We start from the raw sequence: 23,118 nt of genomic DNA on the forward strand, positions 1-23,118 counted from the left end.
ATTAAATATGATTTTAATCTAAACTTTGTTTTCACGCCCGTAATAACAGACTTTAAAGAAAGAAAGAAAGAAGAAAGAAGACATTTATTCACTTACACAGAAGACACACATATACAGCAAAATTAACACAAATAAAATAAAAAATTACAGAAAAACACATGAAAACATTAAATACAATATACACAATGTTGTGTGTCCCCGCGAAAGTGAAACGGTCGCTGACTCAGCATTATGCTGAAGCGTTAAACGCCTGCAGCGCTGATTTTCTGCCAGAACCGTCTGTGACTCACGGATCGATACACAAATATAATAAATAAATAAACCACTTATCTATACATACACAAATAAACTTAAGAGAAAAAATAATAATAATAACTATAACAAACCAAGAAATAAATAAATTACAACGAACAATAACTTTGAAAGCCATACTTAAAAACCTCACGCAACAGTGCGCCATCTAGTGAGACAAAAAACGATAGCCCTCATTATCCAGCTTGTTATCGATATCCAGATTTTAGTGCCTTACTTACCTCACTCACTCACGTATAAGAAATGCTTATGAGTTTGACTCTTATTTGGACGGTTTTTACAGTTTCGCCATGTCGCTACTTAGATTGCTTGAGAATTATTAGTAGTGTAAGAGTAAATAGCAGCCTAAGGTATAAAACATATTAAACTTAGAAGATTCCGTACACAATACGAAATCCTTAGAAAAATATTAGTACATGGTTTTTTCTTAATGGCTACGGAACCCTATTCTGGGCGTATCCGACACGCTCTTGGCCGGTTTTTTTACACTAGTCGCAAAACTTTACATAGTTGCTCTTAATTTTCAGGCATCGTCTGGTTCCGCTGGCGAGGATGGGACTACACGCTGAAGCGAGCGTCCATGATGATCAAGCCGAAAGGACTCCTGCCAAACACGTGATACGCCCGCACCGTTTCACATTGCTGTTTTAATTCTTGGAATTAACATTAACTGCCAACTTATTTATACACATAAGTTTAAAGTTGATATTGGATAACAACTTTTAAACTACGACTACAATTAAATATCTACTGAACGTCAATTTAATAGGTACGGTCAAGGACTTTAATTCATGAGCCACCATGGAAACATTTCCTAGTAAGGGGCTGTTTCACCATCCATTGATTAGCGTTAACCGACGGTTAAATGTGATGCCGTCTCCGTCTATTCGAACAAAACAAATAGAGGCGGCATCACACCTAACCGCTAGTTAACACTAATCAATGGATGGTGAAACAGCCCCTAAATGTCATAGTGACAGACATCGCATTAACTAACAATGTAAATCGTAATGACTTTCCTTCGGGATTCGATTTGTAGCATTCGAACATGGCGGATGTAGACAATGTCTAATTTTGCTATTTCTGTTTCTTTGGCTAGTTGAAGTATAATTTTGATAGTGTTTTATGCAGCGATTAACCTTAACAGTGATCACAAAATTCTGTATTGCTCTCGTGTGTGACATTTTTTAATGCGCAAGTTGTCTCCACGTGGTTTCTTGAATTTTACTATCAAGTTGCAAAAATTACAATCACCGTACAACGTCCCTCTCAAAGGGAGTTCTTTGACACTGGCGAAATTGTCCTATTAGGACAGAAAAGCCATATTTTAAAAGAGAAGAAGAAGAAGAATGATTTTTCCTTCGAAATGGCTCATGAATTAAGGTCCATGAGTGTACCAATAAAAAATCAAATGAGTTTTCTCAGTGTTGCACAAGAAACTACTTAAATAAGTATAGTAGTTAGATTTTAGCGACACTAAAATAGATACCGAGTAGGTATCTGTATGTATGCGGTGCTGTAGAGTTTCGCTCAGAAATGAGCTTTATACAGTGTTTGGCAGTCAGGTGTAAGGGTTTCAAAGGATGATAGTAAGGGTCATTCTGATAATTATGCCTATTATGCCAAGTTTCCCAGTTTTTTAGTCGTACCTATTGTCAATAGGTACTGTCGTATTCGTGCACAATTGCACTGTATGTACAGGGTCTCTTTTTTAGGGTCCCGTACAAAAAAAACCGAACTCTTATAGGATCACTCGTGCGGCTGTTTGTCTGTCCGTCCGTCTATCACAGCCAATTTACTCCGAATCTACTGGTCCAAATCAGGTGAAATTTGGTAGGATGGTGTAATCCTATGACCCAAACACAGATATGCAAAGTAAATAAATATTTTTTTTAAATAAGGTTAATTTTCGGGGGAAAAATTATGAAATTTAATAAAAAAATTCAAACCTTACTGTGTCATATCTATATAAATAAAAATTAATCATAAATGTGTTGCTAAGCGCAAAACTCGGGAACGACTGGTCCGATTTCGCTAATTCTTTTTGTGTTGTGTTCGTTACTATCAGGAGATGGTTTTTATGGAAAAAGAAAACGAAAATTGACTACTCCCCCCCCCTCCGATCTCCGAAACCGCTGAGCCTAAAATTAAAAAAAATACAAAATATAGTCCATTACTTGTAGATTACAGTAAAACCTATAAGTATTATATCAATTAAAAATAAAGTAATAAACTCAATATAATACGTTCACTTACGGAAAATAGTTCACTGAAACACCACTAGATAGCGCTAGTTGTATTTAACTCGCGTCTTACTGTAAGGATTTCAAATGTGATATTTTGTATTAATTTAAAAAGCACCATAAAAATATTTATAAAATAGAGGAACAATATTTATAAAAAAAAAAACTGGCAATCGGAGTTATTTGTCGAAAAAAATAAAAATATTATATCTCAAGAACCGTGAAACTTAGCATACCGAATAGTAATGTGGTCAAAAATGGTCAGAGTGACCCCAACTATCATCCCTTAAAACTCTTACACCCGACTGCCAAACGTCCTGTATATGATCTGGGTTACATTCGTGTGATCATGTGCCGCCTTTGAAAGTAAATCATATCGAAAACACAATCATCATTCATTTTCAGCGGAATAAATAGCATATCAGTCTGTGATATAAAAGAATAAGATTTCAATTCCCAACTTAGTATCATTCCAATTGTACATATAAAATGTATAATAAAAACTTAATTCTGGTTCTATTGCGGAACTCCCGCTATACACGCGACAACTTAAGATTCGAAAGGCAGTTATTCGCTCAAATGAATCCTATCTTACTTATTTCTGCACATTAATTCTTCACAATCATTCATTGTTTCATGTTCTTTCTATACCTAAAGAACATTCAAATATTGTAGTAGAGAAAACTGAATTAACTAAGGAACTCTTTTATTTTGCGAAATCGTATTTTAATAAAATTAAGTCTTTCTTGTTTTCTGTACTCGAAATTATTCTTAAAATAACAACCACGAAATATCAGGAGAGAGACTAGATCGAAATTCTTCTTTAGTTTTTCTCGTTGTAAATAACAGATCAGCGTGCCACATTACACTTTATATTCATTAATTTATTGTTCATTTTAACTTGACACATGAACTGTTTCTTTCCATACATCATCATCATCATTATTAGGTGTTAATTTAGATATAAGGTAAATTTGTAATTAAGCTGTAAATAATTATTTTAAATATATATATATATATATATATATATTGATGAAAACCGTAACTAAAAGAACTACCCTTCACTTCGCGTTCTTTTTTGAACTTGCTGTGCTGAGATGAATAAAATGAATATTTTTTAAGACGTAATTTATTTTATTTTATTGCCTTTATTAATATACCTAGCATATTAAGTAAATAACTGTTAGGTATTGATAAAATAACACCTGCTTTAACCTGACGGTTGAGGTACATGTTCACTTACAGAAAAAGTCAGAGGGCTGTACCCATCAGTGAGACGTATACCTATAGGCTGGGTTTTTGAAAAGACGTAAGTTTTTCGAGCGATGTAGGATATCTGATACTCACCGACCGGTATCTGATAAGGTCATACGGGTATGTATGCCTCAAGACACCCAGTCGATACATACCTCCGAAACATACTTTACTGTTATTGTTATGGGGGATTCAACTTCAACCACCAGATACTGGTCGCAGATTAGCCCCGATTGTTTAAATTACGTACTTTAATGAAATTGACTTCTTCATTACGGCAAGGAAGCGAATAATTAGTATTATTTTCATAGGCAAGATGAACAGAACACCGGTAGCGATCATCGTATTGCCAGAGGTATAATATCGACATGAATCTTGAACAATCTAGCGTCTGATGAATTCCGCGCTCCATCCTAAGGGCGTATTGTCTAACCTTTCTGACGCTCGCGATCGCAATCAAATGTTTTTGTATGCGAACTCTGTCATTTGATTGCGATCGCGAGCGTCAGAAACGTTAGGCAATACGGCCTCTGATCTTGCACAAATCCAGCAACTCCAAAAATTTTCAACTCGTATGTATTGTATAATCGCTTTCTGAGCCTAGAACGGCATGCAAAGCAACGGATGAAATTAACAACAGGCGCCTAGAAACCACATAAACCAAACACCATTACAATAATAAAAATGTTCCTATACAAACGTTCACCCCCCCCCCCCTTTTACCCTTTAAGGGTAGTATTTTCAAAAATTGCGAAATACTTGTTCACTTATATTATTTGAAGAATGCTTTTCCTAAATTTCATAGTCACAACTTTAGAAATAACAATTTTACATACTAACGTTCTCCCCCCCCCCTTTTCACTCACTTAGGGGACGAATTTCGAAAAATCCTTTCTTATCTCATGTACATGTCATCAAAGGAGCCTCTGTGCAAAATTTCAGCTTTCTAGGTTCAAGGGTTTGGGCTGGGCGTTGATGAGTCAGTGAACGAATGAGTGTATCAGGACCTGTATTCGTGACATATCATGTCAGGACGAAATAAACAGTATTTTTCGGTGTATCGCAAGTCTGTCTCGTAGCATGACACAATACACATTATCCTTTAGACTAATACTATTAACATTCATCAAATTGGTAGGGTACAGGTGTAATATTTATTTACAATTATTTAATGATCATATCTATAGATTATTAATAATGTATTATTTTTCCGTGTTTATTTTGTGTTAAGTTCTTTTTTATTAGTGTAAGTTACCTATTGGTTTCGCGACTGTTAAGTACTCATTGAACGCAACGCAATAACCAAAATTGAATCAATGCGGGTACCTACCTAACCTACCTAGCTATAATTTAGGCATAAGTAGTATTTCGCACATCCCAGAAGAGGCGCAAATACCTACTGCTCCTTAGCTAATTTAAGTTTACGTCACAAACAGATACATATAGGTACGTAGTGATATGAAGCTAAACAAAACCATTTAAAAACAATACGTTTTGTGATTTATTAAAATAACGTAAAATACATTTTTGTTAAACACTGCTTAGTCCATTCCTTCCATAATTTCCTAAAGCTCCTAATCCTTTCCCTACTTTATAGTACATTGTATCTTAAGGGCGGTAAGTAAATAACGAGAGTCTCTTAGAAGCCCGAAGTCGAAGACTGAGGGCTTTAATGAGCCGATGTTCGTAATTCTAGTACCGCCCGTGCGACATACAATGTTTTTCATCACATTTGCGAGTAAAATTGTATATTTGTAAAAGAAAAACTAATATTTTTCAAAAATTGCCGATACCGCTAACTGCGCTCTTGGCAGCGCCAGCTGCCCGCCGCCCTCCCCCTACGCAGCATGTGCGTGCATGGCGTGCGTGTGCAGCGCGCGCACGGAGCAGCAGCAGTAGCAAACTCATTTACCGACCTTGGGCTTCATGACATGCAAATTAGTACGGGCAATGACTCATTTACCGACCACGGGTTTCATGGCAAGCACATTAAGGTCGAGGGTTTTATTTGGGGGGTTACAACCAAGGTAGCCTGCATGTTACGACACTGTTTACGAGCAAGTGTGATAAAAAAAATCATGTGACGCTGCCAAATAAACATAACTGAAAAGTGGCAGTTAGTAATAGTGGCAGCCCTATCGCGCGTTTGTGTACTTGTACCTAACCTACCAAGCAAGCCATCGAGGACGCTGCCGAGCGAGAGCCGAGACGTTATACAGCAGCAGGGGCTACTACGAAATTCGAGAATCGAAGTACGTTTCGTTCCGGCCTTCTGAGAATTTAATACGAGAATGATACGATACGAAAATTCGAAAACTTTTGATAAGATTTTTTTTTTTGTTTAATTCAATATCCTACCATCCTCAAAATGCCAAATGTTATATAAGATTATGTTAGAATTAAAATGTTATGTTATAAATTAAAACATAAGTTGGTCTCCGGCTGGGAGTTGGGATCTGCACAAGTCACAATTGTGTTTCTTGTGGGGCTCCAGTGGACCGTCTCGGCCACCATGGCCTCTCCTGCTCCTCGGGCGCTGGCCGCCTGTCCCGCCACGCCGCTTTCAACGACATTCTCAGAAGGGCGCTCGTTAGTGCCAACGTTCCCGCTGCTCTGGAGCCCCAGATTGTACGAATCGATGGCAAACGCCCTGACGGAATGTCGTTGATACCCTGGAAGACTGGCCGTGCGCTAGTGTGGGACGCTACCTGTACAGATACCCTAGCGGCGTCCTACCTACCAGCAACTACCAAATGTGCGGGGGCGGCGGCAGACGCCCGGGAAAGCCTCAAGGTCACAAAATATAGCTGTCTCGGCGCACAATATCATTTCTTTGCTTTCATCGTCGAGACTCTAGGTCCTTGGGGTAAGGGTGCGCTGGAGCTACACAGGGAGCTCAGCAATATATTAAGGGAGGCAACAGGCAACCCTCGCGCCGACAGCTCTCACGCGCAAAGAATCTCAGTGGCAGTTCAACGCGGGAATGCTGCCTGCGTGATGGGCATCATGCCAAGAGGCCCTCCTCTCTTTTTTTAGGGTTCCGGAGCCAAAATGGCAAAATCGGAACCCTTATAGTTTCGCCATGTCTGTCTGTTATAAAACCATTAGGGGTTTGCTAAGACGGTTTTTCGATTCAGTGATTTGTTTGCAAAATATTCAACTTTAAAGTGAAAATTTTCATTAAAATCGAGCGTCCCCCCCCCCCTCTAAAATCTAAACCGGTGGGTGGAAAAATTAAAAAAAATCAGAATGGTAGTAAGTGTATCAAACTTTCAAGGAAAACTATAACGGCTAAGTTTGCTTGAGAATTATTACTTAGTAGTTTTAGAGTAAATAACAGCCTAAGGTATAAAATATACCTAAACTTGGAAGATTCCGTATAAAATACGAAATCCTTAGAAAAATATTACTTATTTTTTTCGTAATGGCTACGGAACCCTATTTTGGGCGTGTCCGACACGCTCTTGGCCGGTTTTTTTGAATTAATGTGCATGGGTTGGTTACGTTGGTTACATCTAGAACATCACAATACTCACTTGGACAGGACCAAAGGACTGGACACTGGCAAAATTGTCCTCCAATGGACAGACAGAGCCATATTTTTCTAAAAAAACGCAACTAAATACGGCGTTTAGTATAGAGCACCGTATAAAGTATAAAGTGTATAATTTTAAACTGGTTTACAAACATGGCTGTATGGATAATAAATCCTTTGCTTTCCCACGTTCATTATTTCCAAATTAAACGTGGTCGTGATTTTCATGCTTTCCGTCCCTAATAATTATCTACTGTGAAGGCAGCTCAAAGTGCATTGCGATATTTATAATTGAATTTATGCGTTTCGTTCTATATTTTGCGAACTGTCAGGCAGGCAGTACTGTCTTGTCTTCTGCTTCTGCAGTAGTTAGTAGTAGTAACAGTACAAAATATTAAAGTACTTGTGTTAGTACGTGCTACGCAATCATTTCAATCTGGTTCATAATAACAAGAACTATATGTATCATCCTTGTTATTATTTCAATCGATACAGTCTTTTGATACTTCGTTCTTATTAAAATATAAAGGTAAGCATAATTATTACTAATTAAATGATTAGCATTATTTGCGTCAACAATTTGTGACTTTCTCTATCGACATCGTTGCGGAAAAACGCTGACCTATAAATTATATAAAGCATTATTTTACTTTTGTTTGTTTATATTTGTGGGTGCAGAGCATAGTGCAGAGTACGTCCCTAGTGAAACAAAGCCCATTTTATTTGATACACTTTTATTTAAGAACACCTAAACTGACCCATTATAAGTACAATTAGTTATTCTAGCTCACCAGTACCTAATTTACTTACCTTTATTTGTCAATGTAACTGATCCAGATTCTTCCAATTGGCATTGTATCAAGACTTTTAAGTCTGTTAGGCTGTTCTTTATTTGTTTACTTCAAAGTGGAAGATAAATAGGTTGCTTTTTATTTTATAAACTCAATAAGTTCCTCTAAGTACTTTTTCTTTTCATGACTCAATTCATTTCATTTCATAGATGACTGGATGTGGTTAAAGAACCTGACTAGGAAGCTTCAGGTCCCGGGTTCGATTCCCGGCCAGGGCAGATATTTGTATGAATAATATGAATAGTATCTATATAAGTATGTTTATCCATTGCCTAGTATCCATAGTATAGCTTAGTTTGGGATTAGATCAATTGGTTTCAAGTGTCCCATGATATTTATTTATTTAGCTTTTTGATGGTTCTGCCAATCTTAGGATTGACTAAGACACGGCATGTAGACAAATTGCTTAGTCAGTATCTGCCAGTTTTAGGTGCGGTAACCTGTTCATGTCATCCATCAGCTTGTATATTTTCAATTTACTTGCTACAAAACTTCTTACACACAGCAATGTGCAACAGTTATTTTTGATGAAAGAGAGCTAAGCGTTGCGTTGCTAGAGCATTGAGTTTCTTGCCGGATTCTTCTCAGCAGAGGTTTTTCCGAACCGGTGGTAGATTTTTTTTGACATTCATAAGTGCTTGTTGTAGCCTAAATTGAATAAAGATATTTTGACTCTTGACTTAAGCTAGAGCATAATTAACTATTTAAATAAAACACCCAGTTTTGCATCAGTTTCATTTAAAAACTGCGCTTTGTATTTCTGTTGTCACTGATACCTTAACATTAATTGTAAAGGTACTTTAAAATTAAAGCTGAGGTTAAAGGTTACACTAACGGCTGTGTAGAATACTAATGACAAAATAACTTGCCAAGTGTTTGTCAAATGCATAACAAAGGGTTCCATATATTTAATTAAGTTAGAATGGTCATTTCATATAAATATCTCAAAAACTAGAATAAAATAAACCAATAGACCAATTTATGAGGCAAAATTTTAATTGTACCTATCACTCACAATTTTTTGTAGTATTTATTTCAAAAAGACATATAATGATAAAAAGGTAGTGAATCAATAAATTGATGTGACTTCTTACAGCACCAAAAGTAATTATATAAATAAAAATTTAGTAATGAGAAAAAACAAAACATAAGTACAGTCAGCATCAAAAGTAGGTGGCAACTTTTGTACTTTGTTGTTTTACAGACACATACTTAGCGCCATACAAGATTAACAAATGTGATAATGTGACAGAGTAAAAAAGTAACCAGCTAGTTTTGATGCTGACCGTACAAGCTAAATTTACAAATTTTTCGATTGTTAATCCAGTAGAGTAGAGACATAAAAGCAGTACCAACCTTAGCCCTTGACCAGTATACAGCAAGACTGTTGTTGTCCATGATATGTATTGTGCCACAGCTCAACCATACCATTTGTGATTTTTCTTCTTTTCCTGTACAAGTGATTCTCTTATTCTAAATTCACTAATGAATGCATCCATGTTAGATTTAACCTTAAACAGTCCAGTAGATTTTAATTTTGTAATTTACCTTTCTGAGGTATGGAACCCTAATACATAATGAATAAATGAGGAAACAAGAAAAAAAATGCAAATTAATACATTGGCTGTGGCCAACTGTCGTCTTCCTTGTCCAGCAAATGGTGATTTCCAAGAGCAAATGTATAAGTTACAATTTTACTAAACACACCGTGTTTTTTTATGATATGAACTACCTAATAATATTTTTTTGTGAATAATGGTTTTTTTTTTATTGAGAATAAATTTCTTTTTTTTGCATATAATAGCTTCATAGTCATTGTTAATTTGTGTTAAATTGTGAAATAAACAAACTAGACAAGTGACATTGACATTTTTAAATCGTTTCATAAATGACAGAGTTGTGAGGTAACAAAGTAAAATATATTTGAAAAAAAAAACAGCCAAATTGATAATATCCTCCTTTTTTGGATGGTTAAAAATAAAGTCCATTTTTGTTTTCAGATAATGTGGGGTCTGGCGCTGTCCCTGCTGGGCTGGGCTGGTCTCAGCCCAATTCCATTCTTTGCTGGTTTAATAGGAACAACTGAACCAGCTCTTAAACTCCTTTTATCAATAGTGATGGGCTACCCTCTGGCAATTGTATACCACAAGTATATTAGGCAAAACAAAGATTGGCGAAACATTTACTTTGTCGTAACTGGCTTTGATATGGCTTTCTATAATTTCGGCATATCGATGTACCATAACCTCATACCCACATTAGCTATTTATCTGAGCACAATGGTGCTGGGTCCAGGAAAGACAAATGCAACTGTAACTTTTGTGTTGAACATGGGTTACCTACTGGCTGGTTATATTTTGACTGAATCTGAGGACTATGACATTACATGGACTATGCCTCACTGTGTTTTGACCCTAAAATTGATGGCTTTGTCATTTGATATGTGGGATTACCAAAGAATGTTGAAGGGAGAAGAATTGTCAGCTAACAACCAAAAGACAGCTATTGAAAAGCCTCCAACTTTACTAGAGTTGCTTGGTTTTGTGTACTTCCCATCCTGTTTCTTGGTTGGACCACAATTTTCATTCTGCCGATACACTGATTTTGTATATGAAAAGTTCCCCTTGGACAAAGAGGCCAGCGTCTATGAAAGTGAAGGAATCAAACGGCTGCTGCAAGGTTTTCTGTACTTGATAGCATTTCAGTTAGGAGGTAAATATTTTGATATCTTGCATCTGTTATGTTTTAGTTCATACTAGAGATATACTAAATCTATAAGAATATACTTTATTCTAAATGTCAATGAATGTTATTACTGCAACATGTAATAACCAACAAATAAATAAGTAATTTGGATAGCTACTTTTAAAGGTTTATTTAAATATATAATGTTAAAACATTATTTTAAATATGTTTTATTGATTTTACCAAATTTGTTTCTGTAACTTAAACCTTGTTTTTTTCTTACAGTCTCTGTATTCAGCATGAACTATATGCTGTCTGACGAGTTCTGGGAACGATCTATTTTCTATCGTCATTTGTACTGTGGACTTTGGGCGCACTTCGCTCTTTACAAGTATATCTCCTGCTGGCTTCTTACTGAAGGTTTGTATTAGTAATGTTACGCGTCATGAATTTCTGATAATAAAACATCAAATGATGAGATGAAGCATTTAGAAGATTTAGGCGTCTATTAAATTTAATACTTAGGTTGAATAAATGCAAAAATGTATCACATTCAAATTGAAATTCTGAACAAATTGTTTGCTTAACCATGTTAATTATATTCCTACCAGACGAGTGTAAACAATGAGTATATACGTATGTCGCAATAAGGGTCACTATGTCACAAGCGCTTACTTGTAGGTAGCGGCGCTGAATCGATGAGTTGTACGAGTATGGTGGTGTGTGGTTTCAGCGTCATGCATCCGGTTTGGGCTGTCGTATGCGGGCGAGGCGGCAGGCGGCGGGTCGCGCTGGGACGGCTGCAGCAACATCAAGCTGCTGCGCTTCGAGTTCGCCACAAAGTTCCAGCACTACATCGACAGTTTCAACTGCAACACCAACCACTTCGCCGCTGAGTACATCTACAAACGGCTCAAATTCCTCGGCAACAGGCACCTCAGCCAATTCTTCACCCTCCTCTTTTTAGCACTCTGGCACGGAACCAGATCGGGCTACTACGTGACTTTCTTTAACGAATTCATCATCATTTATATGGAGAAAGAATTTGAATCCATCCTGGTCAAATCTGACATCTACCAAAAGATGTGGTCTAACAATATAATACAATATATCCTATATGCGGTGCTTAAGCTATATTCTATAGTATTTATGGGATGGAGTTTGGTTCCGTTCGATCTTAAAGTATATCCTAAATGGTGGGCCATATACAGCAGTCTCTATTTCTCAGGGTTCGTTCTTTTTGTACCATGGGCGTTTGTTTATAAGCCATTATTAATTAAAGGACTAAAGTATTTGAAGACTAAACCTGAATAAACTGCTCAATGAAAGTAAAATCAAATTCAGTTTCGTAAGTACTCTCAATCATGTTACATGTAAGTATGTGTTTACAAGTTTCAACGTATCCAGTGATGAGTCAAATTAATATCTTGTGTCCCATTAGATTTAAAATAATACAATATGTATGGTTTAAACACTGCGTAGAGTACTAAACAGAGAGAGTAATAAACAGAAATAAAATTATGTAGGTAAAATTCTTGAGTGTTCGAACATTTTACGTCAGAAAACGGTTGCAAAGAGAACAGCGACCATACTTAATTTATTCTGAGGCCATAGTGTCTGACGCATTGACGTTTATGATCACATTCAACACCTCTTTCTACCTTCGGCCTTTACCATGTGACAGACAAAAATTGTGAAAACGATTGTGATTCCAAGTGTGTTAGACAATAAAGACTCTGTTTACCGTCACGATCTACTTACCCGACATTTACAACTGATTGTTTGTTTTTCAAAGTTCTTTATTATTAACTGAATAGGTACATATTGGAACGAATATAATTGCTGCTAACAACTATATTAATTTGCTAAAATTAAGGGTACTTACAGGCTATTGACGCCTCTTAAAGTCGACGGCAGGCGTATACATTTGTTATGACCACAGTAATTAGATTAAAAAGAGATACACTGTACATACAATGTCTAACTATGACCGATGCAGGCGCATAACTTTGTTTCAGTTATTGCTTATAGCATAAATCTTTTGGAACAGAACCACTACACCTGGGTCCAGTTTGCATAACACACCACAAGCAAATAGCATTAGTGAATTTCAATACAAAATACCAATACTATCAGCCTGCAATTTGTTATGCAATTGGGTCCCGACTTATTAACTAATAATTAAACTAGAGGGTAACAATAAAGTGACACTTCGGAGCTAGCTAAAGCAAATCGACCAGTAATTTACAACCGTTTAAAGCGCTCCAAAATCCTGTTCAGAATATGTATTAATATTATTATTTCATAGAGTGATATAGATATTTAACAATAGGTACGATATCACTTATTGCAATGCCTTCGATCAATAATACTAACTAACCATGTCTCATGTCTCGGCAAAGAGCGACACGTTTGTGGAGTACCTATCTAAGTTTTTGTTTTATTTATTTGAAATAATTCCTGATGTTAGTAATATTATATTCTGTGACGAAAGATTAGATTATGTTGAAGACTTGTCACTAGCCGTTTTGTGTATTATTAGGTTTAGATTAAAACTTTTGTGAAACTGTTGTATCGTTATGCAAGTTGGTATAGTTTCATCTATTTATCTTTAGTATATAATGTTCGAAGGTAACACCTATCAAAAAAATTACTCGATCAACTACTGTAGTTTTAGGAACGTGATAAAAGATTAGTAAGGCTTGAAAAGGGTTTCTGCTTATAAGAGTTTTCACTGTAAATAGATAGAATCGTTTTACTAATATCCTACGAATAAATAATAAGTCAGGAAGCGTAACTCAGAACAAATTCCATACAAAAAGTCGCCATATCTAAGACCAAAACGACTTATGATTCAAATACGAATCAAATACAAGGTTGCAAATAGACGTGCTTGTGTATTGATTAAAATTCAGGAACAAAGCATGGATTGGTTGGCTCGCGTGATGCAACGTCAGATGCATAAAATACTTAGACTACTGGCGTTCAGATGGATCACTTCTTACATCTAACGTTTTAATGACGTCTCATATATTGATAATGACAGCTTGTTTTTAAGCGACTTAAAGAAAAAGGAGGTTATATTTTTGTATTTTTTTTCCGATGTATTTTTTCGGTTGTATTTTTTTCCATATCGAAAACACAAACTGAAACATAGATGCACAGAAACACCAGAAAAATCGACCAGTGCTGGGAATCGAACCCATATATGTGTTTTTTTAGCTGTTACCTCAAAGCTCCGTCATTTATGAACCAAATTGAAAAAAAAAATCGTTTGTCTGTTTGTACCTCTAATTAAGTCCCATAGGCACAAAATCAAGATGTGATGATTGGATCCTAAGGAAATCGAGGGAACTCTTCAAATATTATACGGACACCTATGGTAATTTGGATATATTTAGTAGTAACTCGTGCATTTGCTCTTGAACATCATCATTTGATGAAGTGGAACTAATGATAAAGACAAGTGAAGACCACAGTTGACCACCGGAGTTAGGTACTACTCAATAACAAGTATTTCACGGGTTTAATTATTTTAAAATAGTTTCTAAGCAATTTATGCTCCTCGTAATGCATATGGTGAAATGGAACGGGTGGTGAAGCACCAGGATTCTTGAATAATGAACGTCTCTGCATCGGAAAAAGCAATCTTTCGTAAAAGGTGATGAGCAGTTGACATTACCTAAACTATTTTATCTTATATATTATTCACACTAAAAATCGTGAATATATCGTGTTATAAAAATAGAAACTGTCATTTCCATTATGTGAGACTTGACCACAGACTTGATTTTGCATTATACTGACCATTTCCAACTAATAATGTATTTGAACATTTTTGAATATAAATCTAATTTTACGACTACTTGCTAGTTGAAAGTGATCCCTGGACATTTTAATTTTGCATTGTTCCTGCACCACTTCATAACACACGTTGGCATGATAATTTAGAGCTGTTCACAATCAAAAGTGCGAAATTTGACGTGAGCTCACTAAACTTGCAAAATAAATGTCAGTCAAAATTAAATGTCGCGCATGCGCACCTTAGCGTAGGACACGCTTAGGACACAGTTTCTATTTTTATAACGCAGTTACAATTCCTGACTTATTATTTGTTCGTAGCTAATATCTAATGCATAATCCATTTCGCATTATTTACTGTAATTAACAATGTACCTGTTATATTTTGATTAGGTACTTCTTTCTTCTCAATTCATTAAGACATGTTTAAGAAATAATCTATTATCAATAGTGATTACCTCTATGCAAAAATAATCAACCCAAATATTCTTGCCTATTTAATTATCTAGAATTCTAGATACAAGATTAATACTGTATATTAGATTCACTAAATTTTCTTCTACACAACATATTAAGGCTGTGAGGCAGTTTGCACAAAGTTTAGAATTAAGCTAACTTTCCTTCGGTCTTGTGTACTTTCGTGATCAAAACAAATCCAATGTTAGATGAAATGTAATGAATTTACTGTTTACATCGATTATGCATTTTATTGTATCAATCAACAGCAGAGCTTTAGTAAAAGAAGAATATACCGTGTTATGTTTTGCTTTGTTGGGGGCTAGGTCAATGAGGGTTTTCACAGAAGCGAAATATCGCTAGATGGCGTTAGTATCGTGAGAGGTCCGTTTGACTTTAACGTTTGGTCGTGACTAAATGAGCCCATCGCAAACCAACGTCAAACGGACCTCACGATACTTACGCCATCTAGCGATATTCCGCCTCTGTAAAAACCCAAAATATTATTATTATTATATAATTCAAGTACATCAGACCTTTACATGTTCTTTTACCTCAAAGTCATTGTCTTAATCTAGGTCGTCGATAATTATAATTTATAGCTAGAAACAATCTCTAAGCTGTAACAATTTCTTGGAAGTTGCAGGATCCCTAATGTATTTATTTAGTATTGTTTTAAAACATGTAGGTATACAAGGTACCTAAGTACCTTACATTTACTTGCGAATACGTACTTTGCATAGAAATACATAATATGAACTCAAAGTTACCGCTATTTATTGCAGTTTTGATTTACCGCCTTCTTTTGTGGTGGTAATTCTACTTTCATTAATTTATATTGGCCTAAAAGATCAATTCCCTAAATCACTCGCTTGGTTCACACAAAATTTGTCATTATTATAAATGTATAAGTTACTTTTTAACAATTAATATTCTTAAAGCAAATTTCCTGCAAACGCCTACATTACAATAGTACATTACTGTAGAGGCCGGGAAGTAGTTGGTTGCCGGCCAAGCAGATATAGACGGATAGGGATGCGAGGTCGGCAGCCCCGCGTTCCGACCGAGGCTTGTATTATAGTGCTTTTCACAAACATGACATGAAATAAAATAAAAATAAAAAAAACAAGAAATGAAGCTGGCGGGACGCTAGTTTCGTCGCCGTGTTGTGTGGCTGCTGGCGGCAGGCGCGCGCCGTGCCGCAGCTCGCGTTGAAACAAAACCATGTTTGAGAAAAGCACTATACAAGCCTCGGCCGGAACGCGGGGTAACCGGCCTCTACAGTAATGTACTATTTCAGGAGTTTTGTTTTGTGTAAGCCCTACATGGACTACACGGGACTATGATATTAATGGAAGCATTTCTTATTAGAGTCTAATCGTATATGATTACTTAATACAAGAAAGGGCCCTCCAGGTTATGGTATTGTTGGTTCTCTGTTTAATTTAATGATTAAACAAAATTAAGTCTTAAAGAAAATTTCGAAATTTTACGAAAGATTTTCTAGCTAATAAACTTTTGTGCCGAAAGGATCGCATCGAAGGAAGGAGAAGAAAAATCAGATGTCACTGAATACCTTGCTTTATTAAACGGCTTTCATAACGAAAGACGTATTGTTACTCAATTTTGTTTATTTTAAGCCACTACATTAATAAAGAATGACGTCAAAATATATTCTTTTTTCAATTCCATTAAATATGCATTAAAATTTATTGTTTCTTATGTTCCACTAATAAGTATACTGGTGAGTACACAGGAGTAGGTAGGTCAGCATCGAGAAGAATAGATAAAATATAATTAGCTAATATAGGCTGGGATGACTATTTGATAATACTATCAATCGAGTACTTTCGTGTCAGATATTTTTAAGCATCTTTACATCGACAAATATAATGGCGACTGTACGGTCCAGGTCAAAGATATGTTTGAACTTTACTATACCTTGTACAATTATCAGAAGGCAGATAGTGACATGACAAGGTACCAAAGTGTAAAAATATCTTAGACCTCAACTGTATAATACAGGCTAATAAGTCTTAAATATAAATACTATTTCGTATCAGTAACCGTATTTTGAGGATGTGTTAGAGAAATACTTGAGAAAGTTTAATTTTTAATTAAAAGATATTTTACGGAAATAATTCACCTTACTCTTGTAAAATTTAATGTGAAGTTGTATCTGCTTCGACTAGTGTAAATCGAAAAAACTAATGTAGGTAGGTACATAACGGGTTATAACAAAAAAATTAGAACAGTTTTCAGTGATAAAAAAACGTATATTTTCTGTGAGATAAATCATGTTTATTGTTTATTGTGCAATTTATACAAGGTTGAAGTATTATCTACAAAACTATTAATGAATGTTACAAAAAAACCCGTGATCAGCAGTTCGACGTAGCTTAGGCATAATCCCAGAACAAGACCGTTGGACGGCATTTTTATCCATTTTCCGCACAAATTTTTAATTGTTATTAGCTGGGCACAATTTTCAGCTCTCCAGTTGTTCTTGTAACCTATACTATTTAAAGAGCTCAAATACCTAATTTTCATTCGGTCGACATTGTGGAAGACTTGTAGGTTGCGGATTTTTGGCAAAAATGGGATATTACAGAAAATTACCGATTTTCCTTCGTAATTTTGGGTCATCTGGGGGCATTGTCACATAATACTTAGTCGATTTTTGCTTGTCAGTATATTCTGGTGCTCTCTTCTTCCGGCATTCTATACCTACCTATTTTCTTTACTAAAACGGTCCACTGTGTACTTTTTCACCAAGTTTAAATTTGAATTATAGAAATTTACAGCACGTTTTCTCAAAGCTTCTTGTTTCGACGCCATTTTTTTGAAATATTAGAACATGAAAAAAATATCATTAGGTACTCTTCCTTTGGCTTTGCCGTATTCGAGTAAAAATGAAACAAGGTTTCCAAAGGGCAATTACCTACACCATAAACAAACTTTTTTCCTTGGGCCAGTTGTTTTTTCTGAAAGCTTGGTAAATACGTTCTCATTTTTTTGTTATCGGCCGTTAACAGATTGTCGTTATATTTTTTTAATTTGGCAACCTTCGATATACTCTTATCTATGTAAGGTTAGAATACACTCTATCCTCAGTGTGAGCGCGAGCTAATTACAATATTACCTACCTACTGTTTATCTAGTCTAGATTATCAGATAATCGGCAGTACATTATAAAACTATCCTATTGCCTACCTTAGGTCGAATGTTGATTTAAGCAAAATAGTTTCATTATATTATATGTATATTTAGAGAAAAGTGGTTTTTTATTAAAATCTCGAAAAATTTGGTACCTGTTTTATTAACTTATTGAAGCACAAGCCTTTACCTGTAAGTTCGGCAATTAAAATACTTCTCGGTTATCTAATTTTCATGGGAATTCCAAAAACACCATTTTTCTGTAGGTGTTCTTTCAACCATTCCATCCCAATGTGTGACAGCAGCACAGACAGGCAGGAGTTGATCTGGCGTGTTTACCTGGTCCGAATAAGTACTTACATTTTCGCTTCGCACCTATTTATTAATACCTAATTAAGAAAGATATCTGCTTGTGACTACGAATTTCAAGTATATAGGTAGGTATAAATAGGAGGAGGCTTTTGTTCAGCAGTGGATGTCTTCCGGCTATTATTTATGTCGTCGCCCGATCGTCCAATTCGGGCTGATCATTTTACGATTTTCGGAGTAACGTTTAGGTATTTAATTAATATACCTACGAGTCGCTTAACTTCAAACTCAGATAAATCCATTGACAAAATAAAAAGAAAAACAAAACTACTTTCGCTGATTGGCTTTACCTACATTTGGAAAAGCTCATGTGGATTCATCTGATTTTAATAAAATATTATGATTTTAACTGTTTTTTTTCTCGAAAACCACGCGGTAAGTACCTATTATAGGAACTTAAAATATACTAACTTTAAAATTGTAACAAAACTAGTTTTTTACCCTTTTATTTAATACCAAAATCTTTAAAAAAATCACATTTGGATTTACCCAAATTTACATAAGGAACCGATAGCCTTAAAACTCCAAAAGTTAATATGGATATACCTACATTTGATGACACAATAGCGTAAATTAATAACTTAACTTGGTCCTGGAGCTCGTTCATTGTGATCGCAATTTTACTAACCTAAACAAACACTCCTGTCTTCGCTCGTCCACTTACCTACGTAGTTTTTTTTAAGAATATCCCTTGGAATTTTATTTATATTTGGTAAAGTAGCATACTGTAAAAAGTGTAAGTATCTTAGTTCATTTAATAATTGGTTCATGAATTAATAATTATATTGTGGTTAAAACAAAAATTATTTAACTATGTATATTAATAGTCATTGATTGTGAACTAAAACTAAATTGGCTTGTGAATACCAATCACCTGCTGATGTAGATGTAGCTGTTTGCTCGCATTGCGGACAAGCCGGAAAAAATATCAGTAGGTGCTAGGTAGTAGTCTGCACTGACCACATTCCCTGTAGTTCGCACCCGCGGCATTAGATAAGTAGGTAAGTTCGCACTTACCTATTTATCTGCAAGTTTTTCCTCAACGCAAAATATACTTAAACGAAAAGAAATTCTATTCCCAATTTAATTGCAGTTGCTCATAAGTCTAGATTTCAATGTTTAATGCATAATTTGCAAGCTCGCAACCGGTGTCCACAGTGGTCGTTAGTTGTAGCATTTAATTGAATCCTCGCCGCCCGCAGGCACGCGATGATTCGAGCGTGGGAATAGTCACCTGCTATACCTACTCTGCTCGAGTATTGATCCGGCACGAAAGCCTAGCGGGTCTCTGGAGTCTATACGATACCGGAAAAGTGATGTTATTCTTACTAAGCTTCCTGGTATTATAAATGCGAAAGTAACTGTGTTTTGTAACAACCTCTTCACGCTTAAACCGATCGACTGATTTAGATGTAATTTGGTGTGGAAATAGTTAAAGATCCTGAAAACATACGATAGATTTTATTTTGTTGGATTTTTTTTTCATCTTGATCACGTGGGAATATCGAAATAATAAGTTAGCATATGAATAGGTACAAAATAATAAGTATAATTCTCGAGACCTAAGTACCTACTCATCCGAGTAAATCCAGCCGCTCTGCAATGAGCTAACTCTATGATAATTTTTCTCTTAAATTCGTTATATAAACCATAAATAAATAAATACCTATCCAAACCAAGTAGGTACACCTACATATTAGTTTCTAAACTAATCTAGAATTGATATAAACCGTTAATTATTTATACTAATAATATTAAGTAAGTACCTACTGTAATAATATTATAATAATTGTACATGATTTAATGCCAGATAAAATACCTATTACGTGCTAACATAGCTCAGCAACCCAGTTACTTTAGTGGAACGGTCGTTTTCCACTATAAAAATATAGCTTTGACAGGCACAAAATTTCAGCAGGTAGGTACTGAAAAAATATTGCTAAAAGGACCTACAGGAACAGTGCATGCATACTTATGTATAATGTTCTACCTAGACCCACCATAATTTCCATCATAATTTTTTTCTTGTTACATAAATATCTCTACCAATTCCAGTTCAATGAGATTTATTTTCTTTTTGCATTGAAAGGTTTAGGCTTACAAAAAGCTAATACCTATCTACCTTCTAATATGTACAGGCTTCTATTGACTAGGTACTGATACTTCAGCCCCTTGGGAACGGAAACATCTGGTTAATGCTAGGGAGGACTGTATGTTTAAGAACGAATTATATAATACGTATAGATAGTATATGAGTATAATCGTTTAACATAGGACTGGGTATAAGAGGAACTTTTTTAGACGACGTTTTGTGGAGATAAACATTGGTATTGTCCTTACCTACCTATATACCTTAATGTACCTATAAATTTGTATCAAGTGAAATCATTTACAAACTTATGTATATATAAAACTGGCCAAGAGAATATCGGACACGCCCGAAATAGGGTTCCGTAGCCATTACGAAAAAAATAAGTAATATTTTTCAAAGGTTTTCGTATTTTGTACGGAATATTCCAAGTTTAGGTATGTTTTATACTTCAGGCTGCTATTTACTCTGAAACTACTAATAATTCTCAAGAAAACTTAACCGTTGTAGTTATCCTTGTAAGTTTGATATACTTACTACCATCCTGAATTTTTTCAAATTTTCCACCCACCGGTTTAGATTTTAGAGACCCCCCTCTCGCTCGATTTTAATGAAAATTCGCACTTTAAAGTTGAATATTTTGCAAAAAAATCACTGAATCGAAAAATAGTTTTAGCAACCAATGGTTTTAAAAGACCTATCCAAAGATACCCCACACTACAAGGTTGGATGAGAAAAAAAAACATCCCCACGTCGATGGCACTAAGTAAAAATTTTTTTTTTAATTTTTATTGTACAGTCACCAGCATTAATATCTGCCACAGCGGAGCACGCAAAAATATCTGACACGTCCTTCCGGCCCTATAAATAGAGTCGTATCAGATATTTATCCACGCTTGTTGTGTCAGATATTGGTGCTGGTGACTGTACCATTTTGTCGGCATAATTTACATATATATTCGTGCAAAATTACAGCTTTCTAGCATTAAAGTCCCTGAGCAAAGCCGCGGACGGACAGACAGCCAGACAGGCAGACATGGCGAAACTATAAGGTTTCCGTTTTTGCCATTTTTGCTACGGAACCCTAAAAAGTAGTTTATTGCCCGCGACTTCGTCCATGTTGATTTCATTTATAATTTGAATCATGATCATTTTCAGTAATAAAACCAAGTAAGCACCAAGTTATTTTTACACCTGTAGGTATGACTTCCAAAGAATATAACTATTTATATATACCTATCTATGCGATATCAGCTATTATAGTCGATTCGAAAGAAAAAAAAATTTTTAATTCCCCATCCATCGGGAATTTCGAAAAATCCCTTCTTAGTGCACCTCTACTATGTGTCTAATATCAAGTCTCTATATTAGCTAGGTTTTAAACAATCGCGCCCGATGGTAACCGAAGGTAATAAAATGGACTACGATGGAGCACACTTGCCTAATGAATTCCCATACGTATAGATACATTAGATACGGTACGTATTAAAATATCCCATTTATTTTCTATACCACCGGAATTCCAAAAAACCCCTTCTTAGTGCACCTTTGTGACCCCTAAAGAATATAAGTATTATATCTGCCATTGTATCAATACGACGGTCTCTATATCAGTTATCACCTCTCCGTTACCTAGTGTCAACAATCCTTTATTCTCTATCTTGGGAATTCAGAAAAAAAATCTGGATATATAGAGCTGCTTTCCCGCGACCATTAAAAAAAACTGTAAACTGATTTTATCTAGGTAAGTAATAATATTATAGTTAGGTCTATTTGCATGCAAAATTTGAAGTTTCTTATTAATTTGTTATGGAGATAGAACCTTTTCAAATTGAATTAAATCCCTTTTGATATCTATTTATTACGCAGAAATTTAAAAAAAAATCTCAGCTTTACGACCCCAAAAAATTAAGTCCCAAACTTCAAGTCTCTGGCTCCCGTAATTTAAGTTTCAGCTGGGCTACGATGAATTTAAAGGTATAAGTATGGTATACCTGTAAATCTACATTATAAAATTAATTTAAGTAGTAATAACACCTTTTTGGGTCGGTGATTAAAAAGGACATATTACCAACTTATAAGAATTCGCTTATAATTAATTATTACGCACATCGAGAATAAGGAGTCAAATTTGTTAAGGCGAGGTATTTCAATGAGAGACTGAAACACAGGGGGTGAGGTGAGGGAGGTCGGTTTGATACCGCCTACTCGGGGCGCTCCCCGCGTCCCGCACCGCGCGTCACATGAATGTCACAGTACACAGTAAAAAGATATTCCGTACGATAACATAGTAATTTTAATTATGTTTAATACTCAATTGTATATTTTTATGTATATAATGCTAGATAATGTCCGTTCTTAGGAATT

The 23,118-nt window shown here is 35.4% G+C and overlaps 2 protein-coding genes and 1 long non-coding RNA gene across 3 annotated transcripts in view; 2 read left to right on the forward strand and 1 right to left on the reverse strand.

The window, feature by feature from the left end:
* Window positions 1-3,678, forward strand: part of LOC141433596 (uncharacterized) — an 88,869-nt gene extending 85,191 nt beyond the window's left edge. The window contains exon 8 of the mRNA XM_074095708.1: window positions 840-3,678. Coding sequence (XP_073951809.1) covers window positions 840-931 — 92 coding nt within the window. The 3' untranslated portion in view covers window positions 932-3,678. The remainder of the gene's footprint in view (window positions 1-839) is intronic.
* A 3,887-nt stretch (window positions 3,679-7,565) lies between these two features.
* Window positions 7,566-16,809, forward strand: nes (lysophosphatidylcholine acyltransferase 3 protein nessy). Its single transcript, XM_074095719.1, has 4 exons — window positions 7,566-7,873; window positions 10,196-10,907; window positions 11,166-11,300; window positions 11,614-16,809. The coding sequence occupies exons 2-4, from the start codon at window positions 10,199-10,201 to the stop codon at window positions 12,192-12,194; spliced, it is 1,425 nt and encodes a 474-aa protein (XP_073951820.1). The 5' UTR covers window positions 7,566-7,873; window positions 10,196-10,198; the 3' UTR covers window positions 12,195-16,809.
* Window positions 8,118-10,093, reverse strand: LOC141433612 (uncharacterized). Its single transcript, XR_012451941.1, has 3 exons — window positions 9,744-10,093; window positions 9,552-9,646; window positions 8,118-8,843 (listed from the first exon to the last, which is right to left on the reverse strand). It is a non-coding gene; the product is annotated as an uncharacterized lncRNA (long non-coding RNA).
* Window positions 16,810-23,118: the final 6,309 nt, after the last annotated feature.

This window comes from Choristoneura fumiferana, chromosome Z (genome assembly GCF_025370935.1).
Source record: "Choristoneura fumiferana chromosome Z, NRCan_CFum_1, whole genome shotgun sequence".
Taxonomy (NCBI): domain Eukaryota; kingdom Metazoa; phylum Arthropoda; class Insecta; order Lepidoptera; family Tortricidae; genus Choristoneura; species Choristoneura fumiferana.

Coding starts and splice junctions, on each gene's coding strand:
- nes (XM_074095719.1), top strand. CDS start 10,199: ATGTGGGGTCTGGCGCTGTCCCTGCTGGGCTGGGCTGGTCTCAGCCCA. Junction 10,908..11,165: donor GATAGCATTTCAGTTAGGAG/GTAAATATTTTG, acceptor TTTTTCTTACAG/TCTCTGTATTCAGCATGAAC. Junction 11,301..11,613: donor CTGCTGGCTTCTTACTGAAG/GTTTGTATTAGT, acceptor GTGTGGTTTCAG/CGTCATGCATCCGGTTTGGG.